Source organism: Dipteris shenzhenensis, chromosome 7 (assembly GCF_047967505.1).
Source record: "Dipteris shenzhenensis isolate YYH24624 ecotype China chromosome 7, Dip_SZ_1.0, whole genome shotgun sequence".
NCBI lineage: Eukaryota > Viridiplantae > Streptophyta > Polypodiopsida > Gleicheniales > Dipteridaceae > Dipteris > Dipteris shenzhenensis.
The window spans coordinates 19,358,931-19,376,616 of record NC_141602.1 but is presented as its reverse complement, the minus strand read 5'-3'; the positions used below and the strand labels follow the sequence as shown (position 1 = coordinate 19,376,616).

At 40.2% G+C, this 17,686-nt stretch overlaps 1 protein-coding gene across 2 annotated transcripts in view; it reads right to left on the bottom strand.

Annotated features, from left to right (window-relative positions):
- Positions 1–12,645: 12,645 nt before the first annotated feature.
- The window catches only part of LOC147900056 (Metallopeptidase M24 family protein), a 158,621-nt gene continuing 153,580 nt past the window's right edge, over positions 12,646–17,686 (bottom strand). The window contains exons 12-14 of one of the 2 annotated variants that reach the window (XM_087376873.1): positions 17,609–17,677; positions 13,081–13,224; positions 12,646–12,971 (exon numbers count right to left, since the gene is read on the bottom strand). In XM_087376873.1, coding sequence (XP_087232999.1) covers positions 12,873–12,971; positions 13,081–13,224; positions 17,609–17,677 — 312 coding nt within the window. In that variant the 3' untranslated portion in view covers positions 12,646–12,872. The remainder of the gene's footprint in view (positions 12,972–13,080; positions 13,225–17,608; positions 17,678–17,686) is intronic. The other variant, XM_087376871.1, reaches the window with a different exon arrangement.

Here is a 17,686-nt window from a genome sequence, read left to right as displayed (position 1 = left end):
ATGTGTATCTTGCATGTGCAAGTAGCAACCACGGCATACTGGTTCCCTCGTCGTATGCCAGGAGATATGGGTCCAAAATATTCCAATCCCCATCTATAGAAGTGTGGCATAGGGATGAATGGCTTAAGGGGAAGGCACTCACATCGGGTGTGTCCAACTCTATGACATGAGTCACAACGGTGCACATGAATGTAATAGTCCTAGAACAACTTTGGCCACTTCAACTCCATGCACATTATCTTTCTAGTAGTAGCCTCCATGGCCATATGACCACCCCCTTTGCATGAGTGAGCCTCTTCAATAATGGCTTGTTTCTCATGGGGGAGAACTCACTGCTTGAGGATGTGGTCTTTTCCCATCTTGTACAACTGCCCAACAATTAGTTTAAAGAAGGTAGCCTAATGGATCTGTCTATTCTTTTGTGCTAGGGTTAGCACTTTAATGATGATCATCAAATACTTGAGAGCCTGATGATCAATGATGATAATAAACATACTGCCCAAGAGATAGTGCGGGTACTTTGTCATGTCATAAACCATGCCCAGTCCCTTGCGCTTAGTGGTACTATAATTTTGTTCTACACCATTGGGTTGTCTACTAGCAAAGTACACAGGTACGTCTAGTTTGTATTCTCCATTTGATTGAGCCAATATTGCACCAATTGCCAACCCACTTGCATCCACATGCACATGAAAAATGGTATCCCATTGGGGTTGCTGTAGGATGGGTGCCTAGATGGTCCTTGAGATTTTCAAATGTCAGTTTTGCCGAGCATTATTCAGCATGATCATCTTTGTCCTCAGTATCACAGGGACCTCTGCAGTTCCATCAATGTCTTCTGTAGTACCATCAATGTGCTCTATTGGATCATCATTTTCCTTTATAGTACTAGTAGTCTCATCATATTTCTCTTACTCTATTTTTGCTGCATGGTCCTCATTTTGGTATGAGGTATCCTTGTCTTCTATCTTGGTTGCCATGTCATGGATTTGTTTGTGCTTGACGGGTCACCTAGCTAACCTCACCTCTACCTTGTCTAGTACTTGTAGTCACCATCTATTGATACATGTGGGGATTATTACAAAGACCAAAAGGCATCCTTTCATACACTAAATCAGCTAAAAAAGGTGTAGATTCTTCCTATCTTATATCTTGCACCATCCTTGAACTACCAAGATGAGCTTTAGAATCCTTTTGTGGTCATAACTCCACCATGTTGACCATTAAGGATCCCAGGGCTCCCATACAATCCAAGGTGACAGTTTCTTCCTCTTCTAGATCAGCCAAATCCAACAAGTAGGTCAATCTCTCAAAACCCTCCACCATTGGTTCCTCCTCTTCTCATCCTAGTCACCTCCAATGGGCTAGTCCTCAAGAGTCCAACGTTCCTCTTTAAATCCCGCTTGTTCTTCAAAAGCTTCTTCCCCCAGGATGTGTCATGCCTTTCTTGTGACCATATCTATTTCTAGATAAGTGGATACCAAGGGCAACCAAACTTCATCAGTTTACCAATCTTGGATGACCTTTGCTGACTACAACCATCAACCATGGTCTACCAAGAAGTAGAGGATACGTTTGTTCATTTTTTGTCATATCCAACAAAGTTGGACAGGAAAGTCACTCCACCAATCTTCATGGGAAAACCTTTGGCCTCTCTCGTAGGCTTCACTTTGTGTTGATCAACCATGTGCACTTGAAAATGGATGTCACTTGTCAACTTTAAACCTAGTTGCTGGAGCGTACATTTTTCCATGATGTTCATGGCTACCCCACCATCCCAAACAAGGTCCTTCAGCTCGACCCCATCTCTTGGTCTAAAATTCCCTTCTCCCCTCCCTCTCTTCCTCTCGCTCTTCCTCAAGATTGGTCACCTCCCCATTTGTGAGATTGGATATGATGAGGACATGGCAGAGGATGACTAAGAGTATAGGTTGGGATGAGCATATATTTCCCTAGGCCTTGACTCACGAGGTTAGCTGTGGTACCAAACTCTGATATACTATTAGAAAATAGAGTTGGTTTGTTATACACAATTCACAAAGATGAGAAACTAGGAGAGATCACACAACCTCACATCAAACACTAACTCGCTCCATGTGCATGCATGTATGAAAAGAGAAATTCAAATATAGAGAGAGAATACTCAAATATACATTCAAAAGAAAATGTATTAATTAATGTAGAGAACCAGGCATAAAATATAACAATGTATGTATCAAAATCTATATTATATTATTGCTAAGGTAAGGTACCATACTGATTGCCATATACTCCTCTTCTTTTCCATGTGCCGTCCTTACAAGCTTGAATAACTATAAACTCATGAATCTACTATTTTCCCTCCTATCACCCCATGGGTTCTTGACCTTTGTGTAGATCAAGTATGCTTCTCAAAAGCCCAAACTCATGATTGCTTAAACTTTCCCCCAAGGGGCACTTTTATAAGGTTAAGCTCTCCTCTAATTCGTCCAACTAAATAGTAGAGTAGAATACTTGGTTGATTGCCCCTCCTTGATGACTCTTGTAACCGCCAGCCACACTAGTTCCCACTTGCCATGTGTGAGGCTGACCTAGTTGGCTTCTTTGTTGGCAACCAAACACATATGACCAACTAGGGCTAGGCATATAAATGGCCCATCACTAATGTTGTCTATTTCTTATGATAGCCTTTGCCTACACCTATATTGGCTCATGATTAATCTATTTCTAGCCCATAGCCTAACCAACATGTAGTTTGATATTAAGCTAGCTTTGAATGCTAAAAAATGTGAGTTGATATTCAATCCTTAAAAATCTAGTAAGGGTATGCACGTGGCATGGTGTCTCTAGTGTTCTTGCTTATTTGGATCTCCATTTATCTTATATGTGATGGAGACCCCTTGGATAATAGTCATATTTATTTAAACAATATGTGATCCTTGAAACATGCTTTCACTTTGCACCACCTTATTTAGCCAATAAAATTGTGTATACAAGATGGTATGGATACACATATACCATGACTAACCCAAATTTTCATTCTTGATTAAACTTCTAAGACATGTTGAATTTACTATTGAGAAACCTTTCATTAGAGAAAAACAAGTATGATCTAATAAGGATATGGACGTGTGGCATAGCCTCTCTAGTCCCTCCCATTCTTTGGATCTCTATTTATAGATTGGTTTGGCTTGTAACTGATGGATACTATAGAGTGGAGCTAGGGGGAATCCTCTATCCCAAGACATAAGAAGACCTCCAAGATGATGAGGCTTTGGGATTAACAGACTGGGCAGAGGGTTACAAGTGTGCTTTTAGAAATGGCTTTCCCATCCACTTCAACAAATGGTGATATTTCACTAGCCACCTTCTCCTCATCAATTAGAGAATCAATCACATGACGAAGCTCACTTTCACTAGTAATTTTCTCATCCAGAACACCTTGAACACCACCATGAAAGCGATTATCTTCATCTATAAGTAGAACATCATCCAATGATTCATCTTCGTCCACATATTCAAGATTAGGGTTGAAGAGTTCTAAGAGATCTCCCTCCTCCCATGAGTCATTCCAAAAAGTTTCATCTCTCATACCAAGTGTCTCACATATGGCCTTTGCTTCTAATAAGCCCTCTTTCAATGCAAATACCATATGGTTGTCACTACTCACACAAGCATAGTCTCCTAGGTTGGCCAAAGGAGTGCCATCTTCCTTACCATGCATGTCCTGTTTGTGGTTTTTCGCTAGTTGCCTCACGGGCAGACGCATTGAATAAGGTCATCTATGAGAATCACCATCGATTTCTCCCACCTGATCATCCTAGATATGTTGCCCCTTGGAATGAAGTCCTCCCACAATCACTCATTGCGGGAGATTGGGCTTGTGTGCTAGTTGGGAAGAGTATGGACTATTTACCCTAGCACAATCTTGACACAAGAGGAGGGTGCATAGCAACAACTCTGGCTATGGAAGGCTAACCTCTTCAGGAGATTAGATGGGGCTTGGGTGAGTGGTTCTACGATACTCAGGTCAGGCACTCAAACAAGGTTGATAAGGTACTTTCTTTTCTCACACCACCCACAATGGCTGACATCTTCAATTGGAAGTAGCAACATGGACTCCCTTGAGGGTGTGGCATTGGATAGAGTAGAAGATTCTTGGGGAGGTCATTCTCACTTTTGGTTACATCTCTAGACCAATTGTAGACCATGGAAGATCTCTTATTTCTTCTAGATGGTCACACATGGAGGCTTTCCCTTTGGCCCCTAGCTAGAGCAAATATGGGTGGAGGGTAGTTGCCACCAATACTGTATAGAAAGAGTATAAGAGACAATCCATCACTATTTTAGGGATTACCTGGCATCACAAAGAACCTGGTCAATGGGCTCTCAGGATTGCGGTCAGCTCACAGAGGATGTAGGGGACTTCACATGGGGGATGTTCTTGTGGCTTATAGAGGGGGACCATATTTTCTAGATTGATCTAGCCTCTCTAAATTTCCAAATCTAGGTCTAGCAGGTGGTTAGGATTGAGGTATATGATGTGGCCCCTTCCCTCCACGTACACCCGCACCTTTGCTAGAGGCTAGAGTATAAGAGACCGTATCTTGCATCACCACTTGGGAGCATTTGGGATGCCCATTGTAGTATGGTGATGGAAGGACATCAATTTTCCCTTGTAGCCACTCTTAACACCATCTTGAAAGATATTATTTATGCCCTATGTGCTACCTGGGAGAAGGAATTCAGGTTCTAGAGCAACAATTGAAAGAATTCAGGTTCTAGAGCAACAATTGAAAGCCGAGAATGTTTTTGCCTACAGGTATGTTTCATGTCCTCACCACCATGAGAGGTATTTGCTGGATGTATAGTCCACCACCTTGGTTGTTAGCCCTTATTTCAGAGATTCCCTACACAATGAGGGTTAGGTTCTTCAGAAACAAGTTGGTCTTCTATCTAACAACCAAGTTTGTCTTGCTTTATTTTCCCGTGGTTAGCATCTTTTGATTTTTGATGATTTGTATTGTTGGGTTTTTTCAACCATAAATAGAAGCTCCTTTTCTCTATTAAAAAAAGAGAGTTGAAAATGGCCATTTTAAAAAATCATTGCTAAAAATCATGGCTATTGAAAATAGTCGTAGTTGTTGCAACTTGCTAAGAATCACCATTGCTAGACAATAAATCATTGTAGCTAAAATCACTTTCTTAAAACCCTGGTTGCCATGTCTATTTCAACAAAGTGAAGATAAAAATTGAAAATTGCCATTGTAGAATTGTTATGATTGAAAATCTCTACATCTTTGCTAAAGAAAATCACCATTTGTGCCAAAGCATTTGCTTAGTAGAAACAAAATCCACAAAGACTTGCTATTCCATCCAAGAAACTCCAAGGAGAGGTCCCCATCTTCCTTCTTGACTTCAATCAAATGAAAGAAAAGCCAAAAAAAATTGTCATGGCCACAAGAACACTAGAAAAAGCAAATAGAGCACTGCACACCCTTGTCTGCACTAATTTGACAAAAGCCAAAAGAAAATTAGCTAATTGTAATTGTTTCAAGCAACAAGACAAGATTTTCAAAGCTGCAAAAGTCCCCCAAGCAGCGATCGATGGACCAAAATGCATGCAACCCTAAATCAATAGACCTTGAGTTCATCACACTCTCTTAAAGCTGTTGCTCTCAATCCCTCTAGCTGTGACTCTCTTGATAGCCTGCCTAGTGACATTCAGATGTGGTTATTAGATCCTTAGCAAATGCAAATGGGACAACAACAAGCTAGACAACACCCTTTCAATGACGAATTTCATGGACATCTCTCTCTCTCTCTCTCTCTCTCTCTCTCTCTCTCTCTCTCTCTCTCTCTCTCTCTCTGTGTGTATATATATATATATATATATATATATGTATATCCCATTCTCATGGATCTCCATTGTTCTCTCCCCCATTTCCTCCTCATTTCACTCTCTTTCCATTTCCATTGCCCTCATCACGCGCAGTCCCTGCTTGTTTCTCCTCTCACATAGTCCCCTCTCTTATTCCCCCTCTCTCTCCCTCTTCCATTTCCCTCATCCTCTAGATTCCCCCCTTGCATCCCCTCTCCCATTCCTCTCTTTTCTTCCCTCTACAATTTTCTTTATCCTCCCATCCCCTCCCATAATTTAATAAATTAACTTCTACTCCCCGCTTCTTGAGTTCCCTCTCCCTTTCCCATATCAACACCTTTTAGATTATCTTCCACCCTCTCTTGGTCTAAAATTCCCTTCTCCCCTCCCTCTCTTCCTCTCGCTCTCCCTCAAGATTGCTCACCTCCCCATCTCTGATCTTGGATATGATGAGGACATGGTAGAGGATGACTAAGAGTATAGGTTGGGATGAGCATATATTTCCCTAGGCCTTGACTCATGAGGCTATGGTACCAAACTCTGATATGCTATTAGAAAATAGAGCTAGTTTGTTATACACAATACACAAAGATGAGAAACTAGGAGAGATCGCACAACCTCACATCAAACACTAACTCACTCCATGTGTATGCATGTATGAAAAGAGAAATTCAATTATAGAGAGAGAATACTCAAATATACATTTAAAAGAAAATGTATTAATGTAGAGAACCAAGCATTAAATATACCAATGTATATATCAAAAACTATATATAGATGATGAATCAGTGTTTTCCCTCCTATCACCCCATGGGCTCTTTACCTTTGTGTAGATCAAGTATGCTTCTCAAAATCCCAAACTCATGATTGCTTGAACTTTCCCCCAAGGGGCGCTTTTATAGGGTTAAGCTCTCCTCTAATTTGTCCAACTAAATAGTAGAGTAGAATACTTGGTTGATTGCCCCTCCTTCATGACTCTTGTAACCAGTAGCCACACTAGTTCCCACTTGCCATGTGTGAGGCTGACCTAGTTGGCTTTGTTGGCAACCAGACACATATGACCAACGTAGGGCTAGGCGTATGAATGGGCCATCACTAATGTTGTCTATTTCTTATGATAGCCTTTGCCTACACCTATATTGGCTTATGATTGATCTATTTCGAGCCCATGGCCTAACCAACATGTAGTTTGATATCAAGCTAGCTTTGAATGCTAAGAAATGTGAGTTGATATTCAACCCTTAAAAATATCTAGTAAGGATACGCACGTGGCATTGTGTCTCTAGTCCCCCTGCTTATTTGGATCTCCATTTATCTTATATGTGATGGAGACCCCCTGGATAATAGTCATATTTATTTAAACCATATGTGATCCTTGGAACATGCTTTCACTTTGCTCATACCACCTTATTCAACCAATAAATTTGTGTATACAAGATGGTATATGGATACACATATACCATGACTAACCCAAAATTTCATTCTTGGTTAAACTTCTAAGACATGTTGAATTTACTATTGAGAAACCTTTCATTAGAGAAAAATAAGTATGATCTAATAAGGATATGGACGTGTGGCCTAGCCTCCCTAGTCCCTCCCCTTCTTTGGATATCCAAACATAAAAAATAGTTTAAATATATATGACATGTTTTATTGGCCTATGTTCATACCACCTTTTGGGACTAATAGATGAGGTAAACAAGATGGCATGGATCTACATATATTAAACACCTTCTAAGCCATTTTGAAATTACTATTGAGAAATCTTTCATTACACAAAAAAAAAGCATGACTCATTTCAACTTGCTGCATATATATGTTGGTTACATAGATAATAGTCTATCTTTTTTACACATTATCATAATTTCTAAGTTAAATGATGGTGGGATGTTGGGAGGTGAGTCACACCTTCAAGATGTCTTTCCATGATGTACTATGCTTAGGGTTCTTTGTCAACAAGTGCTACTGCAATGCAACCCTTTTTCTACAATATCTTGGAAATATTGAGTTATTTTTTGCCTCTATCTTGGATGCATATTCTTCTTTCTTGCCTCCAAATACCACATTGCAATGTCACTCTGATTCTAGAATATGTTTTAGCCATCTCAATCAAAGTTTACTTCTTGGATATGATTGTCAAGAAAAGGGCATCTAGTCCTTTGATAGGCATAGCATCTCCTCGCTTCTATAAGTTAGCATCTCAAAAGTCCTACTCAACCATAGGCTTGCTTGTAGAACTTTCTAGCTATGAGCTTGGCTCCAAATTGGCCATTTGTTGCCTCTCACTATGCTTCCTCGAGCCCAATAGGTAAAGAACCATCTCCTTATAACTCTATCGAGTCCTTGTTGTTGGTGGTATATATATCTTACCAATGATACTATACCTCCAAGCTCTTAACGCTATTTTCCTTCTTTCTCTATTTTCTCAAGGCATGAAAGCTGTCACCAAATGGACCGAAATTCAACCATTGGCATCAACATCTACTTCCACCTCTCAACCTCTACAAGAGCCTCACCAACAAAGACGACAAAGAAAAAGAGCAACTAAGAAAGTGTGGGTCTGAAAGTATCTACTAGAGGCCCAAGGGTACTTTGAAGGTGTATCATACACTCGGGTTTCGATAAAACCTCAAAATCAAAATCCACCCCATCATGTAAACAAAAAACCTCGACATCGAAGGACAAAACGATGCCATCCAACAAGAAAGGTAAAATACCATTGGATTCCCTTAAGACTATCGGAGGACTAGAGATATTACCTTGGAGACACTTGTATTTGGGTACCCAAGGTAAAATATGTAACAATATCAACGCCATAAGCTTCATGCAGCAAACAACGACAATGTTCTCAGTAAAGAGAAAAAGAAAGAATCAAGGCCAAAGCCTCTAAAATCATCATCATCAACCAATGAGAGGCAAACATCAAATTCAAGACTCCTGTTTATGATAAATCAAGGCAAATATTAGACAAGCGAACCACAAGGACTTGCTCACAAGGACAAGCAAAAAGCACCAATAAAGGAGGATTACACAAAAAGAACATGCAAGTGATGTATCATAGTGATTCCTCTCTCTCAAACGTCATAATTGGAGATCAATGGATGACGTGACAAAAAGTTTGTAGCCTTTCCTAGCTTATGTATCATCTAAAAATCAAATGCCTATTATAGAAGCATCCATTATAGTAATCTATCTTGAATGACAATTTTGTTAGTTTGAGAAACAAGGCTTTGTGAGATCAACATAAAAACAAAAGGATGACCAAGAAATTAATGCTCAACTTTAGCACCACACAATACACCATACTCATGGGGTATTGGTTAGTGCTACTATGGTTGCATTTGGTTGTTGCTAACATCTGACTAGCAATACACATGATAATCCACATGCCCTTCTAGTTGATCCAACATATTTCCTATGACATAATCAAAGATGTCCGCATGGATGTGAAAAAACAAATCCCACCTCAATTGTCGTAAAATTACATCCCACCTCGATTGTTGTAAAATGGGTCTAATCGATGCTTGGTCAATTGGTTTTTTGAATGTAGCTGCTCATATCAATCTTATCAATTCAACATTGACAATCCACATTCCTACCTTATATGCATACCCGTGAATCTCATCATTTGTATTGATGTTTCAAATTAGTTAAGATGAAGCTCACTCATCTTTTGTTAAATATTGTACATGCCATTGCATGTTATAATGTATGAAAAACAGTTTGAGTTTTCTCTTTAATAATAATTATATAATTTTGGATTTTCTTTTGACCTATATACTTTTTGCATTTCACAAATTAGGTTTTACACTAAATGGTAGACTTGTATTGGTAGACATCTGAAGTACTACTTTGATAATATTGATAGAAATATATGGGGTGTATGTGTATGGCTTGCAAAAAGACATTGCCTATTTGTGGAGTTGATCCATATTGTTACCATAGTATGATAAAGTGTGTTTTTCCAAGCTTTCTAAATCTTGAAGTAAAGGTCACAATACACTTGATCAAGTTCATCTTTCGTACACATACTTGATTATAGCATACATGTCAATACCATAAGCATTCATTCATGCAAACGTTGCAAGCAATACTATCGCACTTTGATTTCCTTATTGACACAAATTCCAATGGTTAATTAATGCATCTGTCTCAATATATTCAAATCATCTAAAAATTTTCACAAACTATACCTAATTAAGTCAATCAAATATGCGTTGGACTTTTTGTGAGTAAATATTCAATAAGTTTGTTACTTGTTAGCTACTTGACCTAGTATCAAATTGCATCAAATTTAACATTGCATGCAAGCTAAGTGTACATTGTTTTTTTTAAAGCATACATCAAACATTAACATTGTTGTCATTAGTTCATTTGTACGAGCCAAAACTTGTTTACATTCTCTGATTATTTTTTATACTCAATGAGTAGTCTTACCAAAAGCTCATACCTGTATAGAATTTTACTTCTATACCTAAGCAATAGTCATTTGTCAAGAGTACATGTAATAAAGATGGTTAGAAAGGGCTTAGAAATATGGTTCATTTTACCATGTTTGCTATCGCTTAGGAGATTGTTAAAGGTTAAAGTTAACTTGTATCTTGATTAGATCAGAACATTGACCAATAAGCTACCACCTCTTGTTTAAATCCTACTAATCTTGAATACAATAGAGTCTAAAACCTTGAACTTTAGATGATGCCTCAACTTCTTTTTAGATTTTTTTGATGCTTTTCCCGCCTCAGTTGGGTTCATACTTGATATCTCTTTGAAGGAGATCGAGTATATAGCTAGTGATTATGTATGTACACATTTGAGACCTTTGCTACAACAGGATGTCAAAGTCCCTTTTGAATTAATCCTTTGGGGTGAGCTAGACCCCAAAATAAGGAGTCCGACAGGTCTAGATAGAGTCCTGCTCCAAATGGTTCTTATTGAAATTAACATACAAATGAGTTAGCTGAGAGCTAACAAATGGACATGTTTGCATCTGAGTGCCATGCAATGTTCATTAGCTTGCCTTGCTGAAGGCAAGAAGATATAAATCAAAGACACTTGTGTTTCTCAGTAAGGTTGATTTATCATGGGTGACCAAGAAGTTGCAATGAAAAGTTCCCAAAGGACTAAAAAGGGAAAGTGATGGACCAAGGCACAACCCAAACCCCTTGAGAAGAAGGCATGAGAACGCTCATGTAGAGAGATTTGGAAGATGGTGTAATTTCTCAACAAGCCACCACTGATTCTTCTCGCAAAACCAACTACTGCTTCCTAAGAACTACAAAGGCATTGACATGTTCAAGGCTAGTATTGAAGATTCATTCTAAACTTGCAACACTTACAAATCCTTTGCACTACCATGTCATTGTCTTCACTTGGAATAGAGAGTGTAAGAAGTCTTTTACCCAATCGAAGGAGGTCCCTCATAAAGATCCCATTTAAACCCCTCCAACTAAGTATAATAGACATGTCCACATTGATGCCTCAAATTCTACAATGGTTACATGCTTCACTCAGTGGGGTCAGTCCAATTTTGATTATCCTACATGCTTTGCAAGCTGACACTAGAATAATACTAAGAAGAATTACACAACAACAAAAAGGGAAGATCTTTCAATGTTTTATTTATGCAAGAATATAAGCACTACCTTACTTTTTGTCTTACATAGTTTGTGCACTCCTTGGGACATGCATATGTTGAGTACATCCGTTTTGATGTAGAATGTTTCCTAGCTGAAATAGTTTCTTAAGCATCACAACTCCCTACAAGGTGGAAATAAGTAAGAGGCTCATGCGACGCAAGCTATAGGTTTTGAGGTGAAAGGGAGAGAATAAATCATGCACACATGCGAACTCAAAAAGACTATTCAAAGCATGTACTAAGGGCTTGGTTTCAGAAGATTTCCTTTTGGCCTAGGAAGTATAAACCTTATGTGCTTTAGGACACAAATTAGTTGTCATTATTTATGTTAAATGGAATATTTTTGATTCGCATGTGCAACAGTAAAGGCCAATTTATTCAATTTATGGACATGATAGATTTGAGACTTCTTCATTCCTAGTTAGATAGTGAATACTTCATATTATATATGACATTCTCATGTGCCAAGTGTACATTGAAAATATTGCATAAATTTAAAATGCAATACACCAAACCCATGCCTACTCCACTTGAAGGAAAGAAAAGATTGATGCAATAAAGCCTTCTTACGCTGGGATAGTTTGATATATTTGTGCATACTAGGCCAATAGTTACACATCGGAAGACAACCTAAAAAGTTGCTAGTTACATGCCCACCCATGGGTTTCACAATGACAAGGAGGAGGATTTTGGGACACAATCTCATCGCCTCAAATCAAAGCACTAATTTTGGTAGCACCCATTTTACTCTTGATTAGTGTTGGCTTCTATTCTCTCATTGTATGAAGCATAATACAAAGGAGATGCTAATGAATGTCATTAAGGACATCGCTCATTCATAAGAGGCTAACAATTTCTCTTTTCTAGTGAAGCACAATGCAAAGCAGCCAATGCAGATGCTCTAGCATTAATACCATTGAGGTCTTTCATGGAAGAAATTGGACATTCGGAAGAAGGGGCTAACCATTCCTACTGAAAGACGTTGATGTTTCGAATTTGTTTGGTCCCCAGGTTCATTCGTTACAACATGAGTGTTATGAAGATGTTATGTCCCTCTCTAACCATGTTGTGAGTACCCTAGAGGGAGAGGCCAGTAGCCCAAGGTCGAAGTCCCTGTGGTGTGGTAAGACAACTTAATATTCAGAAGAGATGATATGAAAACTACAACGATAAATACAAAGCATAATTAATCTTCGATAAAATCAGCATGCAATCCTATATATCCTGCCTATGATTTTCCTCTTTTCTCAATTAAAATACTTTTGTATACTTTCATCACATATTTTTTGCATTATATCAAGCCAATTCTCACCTGTCCCCCCTTAGTCCCAATTCACCGTTTCAAATATTAACACAATATTTCTAGTAATACCACTAAATTGGTGGCCAGGGACTTCCAGCCATAACTGCCTCGACATCAGTAATCTCACGTGGACACTTGGTCAGGTTTTCACAGCCATTGTCCGTGACCACCTATAAGACATTATTAAAAATTTAATTCTTCAACTTCCAAACTTTGTAAAGGTAAAATGACATAAATGTTGCAAGTTAAACTAGACGAAAAGACTGATAGGATACTTACAACGTCATCTTCAAGACGAACTCCTCCAAATATCTTGAATCTCTCGATCTCTTTCTTGTTTATGAAGCAAGCAGTCTTGGGATTCCTCATTGCCTCATCTATTAAATGTTCAATGAAGTAGCACCCCGGCTCGACCGTTATTACCTGACCAAAAACCAACAAGCCTATCCCCATTAGAGGAAAATAAATATACATGTGCTTGTAAAGCGATAGAGGAACAAATTGGGTTAGTGTCTGCTTCAGGCATCTTAAATAGTTTTCGGGTCTTTGATGATCCTGTTTTTTCCACTTTCTCTTTCTTCAGACACTCTTTGCAACAATTGCTTTTTTATTGCTTGCAATCTCGTGTCTTTGATCATGATGTATATTTGTCCTACAATGAGATTTCTCTTGATGTATTATAGCTCTCCCATTCTGAGATAGCTTTTTATTGTAATATAATGACTAAAAGATTCCACCAAAAAAAAAAAGTGTGTGAGTGAGAGAGAGAGAGAGAGAGAGAGAGAGAGAGAGAGAGAGAGAGAGAGTGTGTGTGTGTGTGATGATGAACAGCACGGGCCTTCTACCCTGCCCCTCATTCCACCGCCAGGCATTTTCCTCAGTTAGCCTTTTGTGGCTTCATAGTCAACGTTTTCTCCTTCCCACGCAAATCAACAGTATTCTGAGTCACTTTTTGCCGTCGACCTTGACGACAGTTTTGTTTCTTCATCACAATGTCAATGCGACTTACTGCAAGTCCGTCAATGCTTTGGATTCTCTGCCCAATTCCAGCCGCCACGGTCCTTCATTTCGTTTCCAAGCCTCAGCCTGCTCATCTCACTCTAAGAGAGAAGGGGGTGACGTTATGCATAGCCAAGAGACAGTTTTAATTTCCCGTCTTCCTTCTTTCCCCTTGACATTTTGCACTCTTTGTGCCTCTATTATGTGCAGGCTTCAGAAACACTCTTCGAAGGGTTCCGCCCTCTACCCTAGAAGAGATTGATAGGCAGCCGGTCATTTGGAATGATAGTATACTTGATGAGCATGGCAGACCACTGGGCACTTCCCATTACATGCAGTGGTCTAGATTGGAGAGAGGCCCAGGTACTTGGAAGGCATTTATCAGGCTACCTGAGGATCAGAGACTACAGTCCGTGAGTCACCTCAGAGGGGGATCTCCAAGAACAGGAGGAGAGTCAGAGGATGGCAGAAGGACCTGCTCGTCGAAAAGGACATCCCTGCTCACGGAGATAATGCGGCGGCGAGGATCATATAGGCGATATCCAGTGGAGACGGAGTTGTAGCCTACGAACAAGAGCTTGTGGGACTTAGGATCAAGCTTTCCACGATCAGATTTAGGAATATGAACATAAGCATCACAGCCAAATACCCGAAAATGGGAAACATCGGGCTTAGGTTCAGCAGATAGATGCAGCCATCCCGGTGGAATGGGCAGTTGAGTTGCCTATTACTTCCACCACTTGGATGGGAGCTTTTTCAAGGACAGCAGTTCCTCTACAGGTGATCGCTCTTCGAGGTCTCGGAGAAGATGCACTGGTCTTTGACGTTGGGGATGGAGGTATACTCTCTAGATCCACGGATGATATTCTTCTAGAGGTTGCCTTTCAACCTGTTAGGATTGCTGGTTTTGTGGACCATGGAGCGGGCTTGGAGTGGCACTTAGACCCCGACCCTCTGCTTTTAGCCTTGGGATCTTCGAGGTTGTGGTTGTATGGAGGTCCACCTATCAAGTGCTTGCAGTGGGACCCAGGAGAGTGGGAGTGGATAGATCATGGGCACCGAGAGAGGGGAATTCCCTTTTTTCGTTTCACGGTTGGTAATGCCAGGAGATTTCAGCTAAACAGTAGGAGTTGGGTTCCCTCCAGAGCCCCCCATTGGGACAGCTTCTTCATCACTGCAGATTTCCGTAGGAATTTCTAGAGGAGGCTCTGGAAATCCCTCAGAAATAGAAAGATCACTCTTTTCTTTTGGCTTTCTATTCATGGAGGGATTGCAGTGAAACTGTGGAGATCACGTTTTGGGGCTCATCCCACTTGCCCTCGCTGTCATTCTGCAGAGGAGTCAGTGCGACATTGCCTTTGGGACTGCAATCAGGCGAGGACTATTTGGAAAGGGGTTGCGAGGATACTCAGCATTTTTCATACTTCCGCTTTCTTCATGACTTGGGGCTCGGTCGCATGGTTATCCCTTACTGGGCCCCAGGTGTTTTATGAGGGTGAGCCTTCTTCTTGGGCATTCTCGGTCCGCCGGCAGGTGATAGAGCCTGCTCTCTTCAGGATGTACCACTTACTCCCTTCAGGGCTTCTCATGCTTCAGTGGACACCTCTTGGGAGATCTTGGCTAGCATTTCCTCTTGGCACATTTGGAGAGCCAGATGTACAGAGGCCTTGGATGGCACCCAAATACACCCTTCACAGGTGTTCACGGGTATTTGGACTGACACGGTTCACACTTTGATAGCCATTTGGGCTAGCATGGAGGGCCCTTCACGGGCAGCCTCTTCTAGAAGGACTGTTTTTCTTCGAGTTTGGAAGGGTTCTCCCTTTTTCTCGGAGGTTTCTACTGGATTGAGATGGCACTCTCAGCCCCAATTCTTTCTTTTTGGCTCTTGAGCTTTTCATGCATTGCATGGTGTATCCCGTATGGAGCTTTCTCTAACGGTTTTCTTTAATACTTAATAGAAGTCTCTTTTTGTGGAAACAAAAAATTATGTGCAGGCTTCTCCTGGTTCTTCTATGCTTCATCGTGATATGCCTTGTACCCCTGTTCTTCACTCCTTGTTGCGGGAAGCTCATCAATTAGGCTTGTGTATATTTCATGGGCGAAATATTGACGACATTTTAGCTTCAAGCCTGGGTCAAAGACATGACAGGGGATGCTTCTTCAATTTCTCATTTCATCTTCCTCGGCAAAGGGTTTTATTATGCTCGCTGTGCTTCAGTTGACGTGTTTTGCTCCCTCGTTAACAGAGGCGGTATTTGGGCTCGAGGTATTATGGCTAATGTGAAGCCCTGGGACTCTCATTTTGATCTTGCTACAGAATATATTTCCTTCTATTCGGTCTAGATAACTTTGAAGTCTCTAGCCATACATTTAGTTCCACAATTACATACTATTGCAGCACTATTGGAAAGGATACTACATGTTCCACAATAAGAGAAGTATCTTATGCCAAGCATAGATGTTCGGGTCTGTGTTCTTTGGGATATGCAACAATCTATGCCACTTTACTTGGATCTTGGTTTGGATTTATCTTCTCCTTATCATATTTCTTTACTCTTCTCCTTCTTCCCAAATGCTTGTTACAAATGTAAGAAGCTTGGTTACTTTGCCCATCAGTGCTCTCAGGATGCCAAAATCTTTCAGCCCTCCCTTCCAATCTCTGCTCTGTTGGCTTCACTGGATAAGCCTTTTTTCAATGTTCCGAAGCAACACTGGAGGAAGGTGAATAAAATACAAGTTCTTGTTTCGACTTCACATGTTGCTGTTGTTTCTACTTCATCTCATCATGACTTGACATTGCAAGATCAGTCTATGCTTGAAATGAAAGAGAATAAGGGCTTCACAGATAACATGCCTGCTCTGGAAACTCGTGTTGATGCACTCGATATGCCTGAAAATATTGATTCTTGTCCTCTTGCCTCTTTGGATGAAGTTTAGTCTAGGGTGGATATGATTGTTGCTGATGACACTAAGCCTCCAATGGATATGCCTATTTTTGATAGTATTGATGCTTCTATTGAGGATGCTCAGTCTGCAGCTTCTTCAGCTTCTGAGTCTCAGGTAGCTATCTCAGATTACTGTGCCTGCATTATACAAAATCCTTTTGCTTCAACACTAGGTTTCAGAAAGGGGTAATTCCATTTGGCGAATGCATCGGCCAGTCAAGTGGTGGAGAAAAAGACTGCGGCAACTTTGGGCTTACAAGGTTCCACTTTGGCAATAGGTTTTTTTATGGCGAGTGCTTCTGGAAATTTTTCCATCTAGATAGTTGTTGGACCGTAGGCACATTGCTCCTATTCTATGTCATCAGTGTCTGATTTCTCAAGAGACTATGCCTCATTTATTCTGGCATTGCCCGTCTTCTCGACAATTTTTGGATTCTCTTCGACAGAGGCGACGAGCGAGATTCCCGACTCCTCTTTGGGAAATTTTTTTGGCTATTTGGTTTTCATCCATAGCGACCAGAGTTTTATCTTTTCTTTATTTGGGCTCGTTATTGGGCACTTTGGACTTTATGGATAGACTGCCATTGTAAAGTCTTTAGTGATCCCAATTTTTCTTTATTTGCTTTCTTTAAGCGTTCTCTGTAGCAATCTTTCTTTGATTGCTTGTAGACTCGCCAGATAGATTAGGATGTATATTTGGCTTATACTGAGATCTTCAGTTGATGTATTTTCTAGCGCCTCTTTTCTGAGGTGACTATTCTTATAATATAATCAATCAAAGCTTTCACTATATAAAATGTGTGTGTGTGTGTGTGTGTGTGTGTGTGTGTGTGTGTGTGTGTGTGAGAAAGAGAGATCACCATTCCTTCTTGAAGCCTCCTAGCTGTACGGAGTGATCTTAATCCAGGTTCCATTGATCTTTCCAAACCCTGATTTAG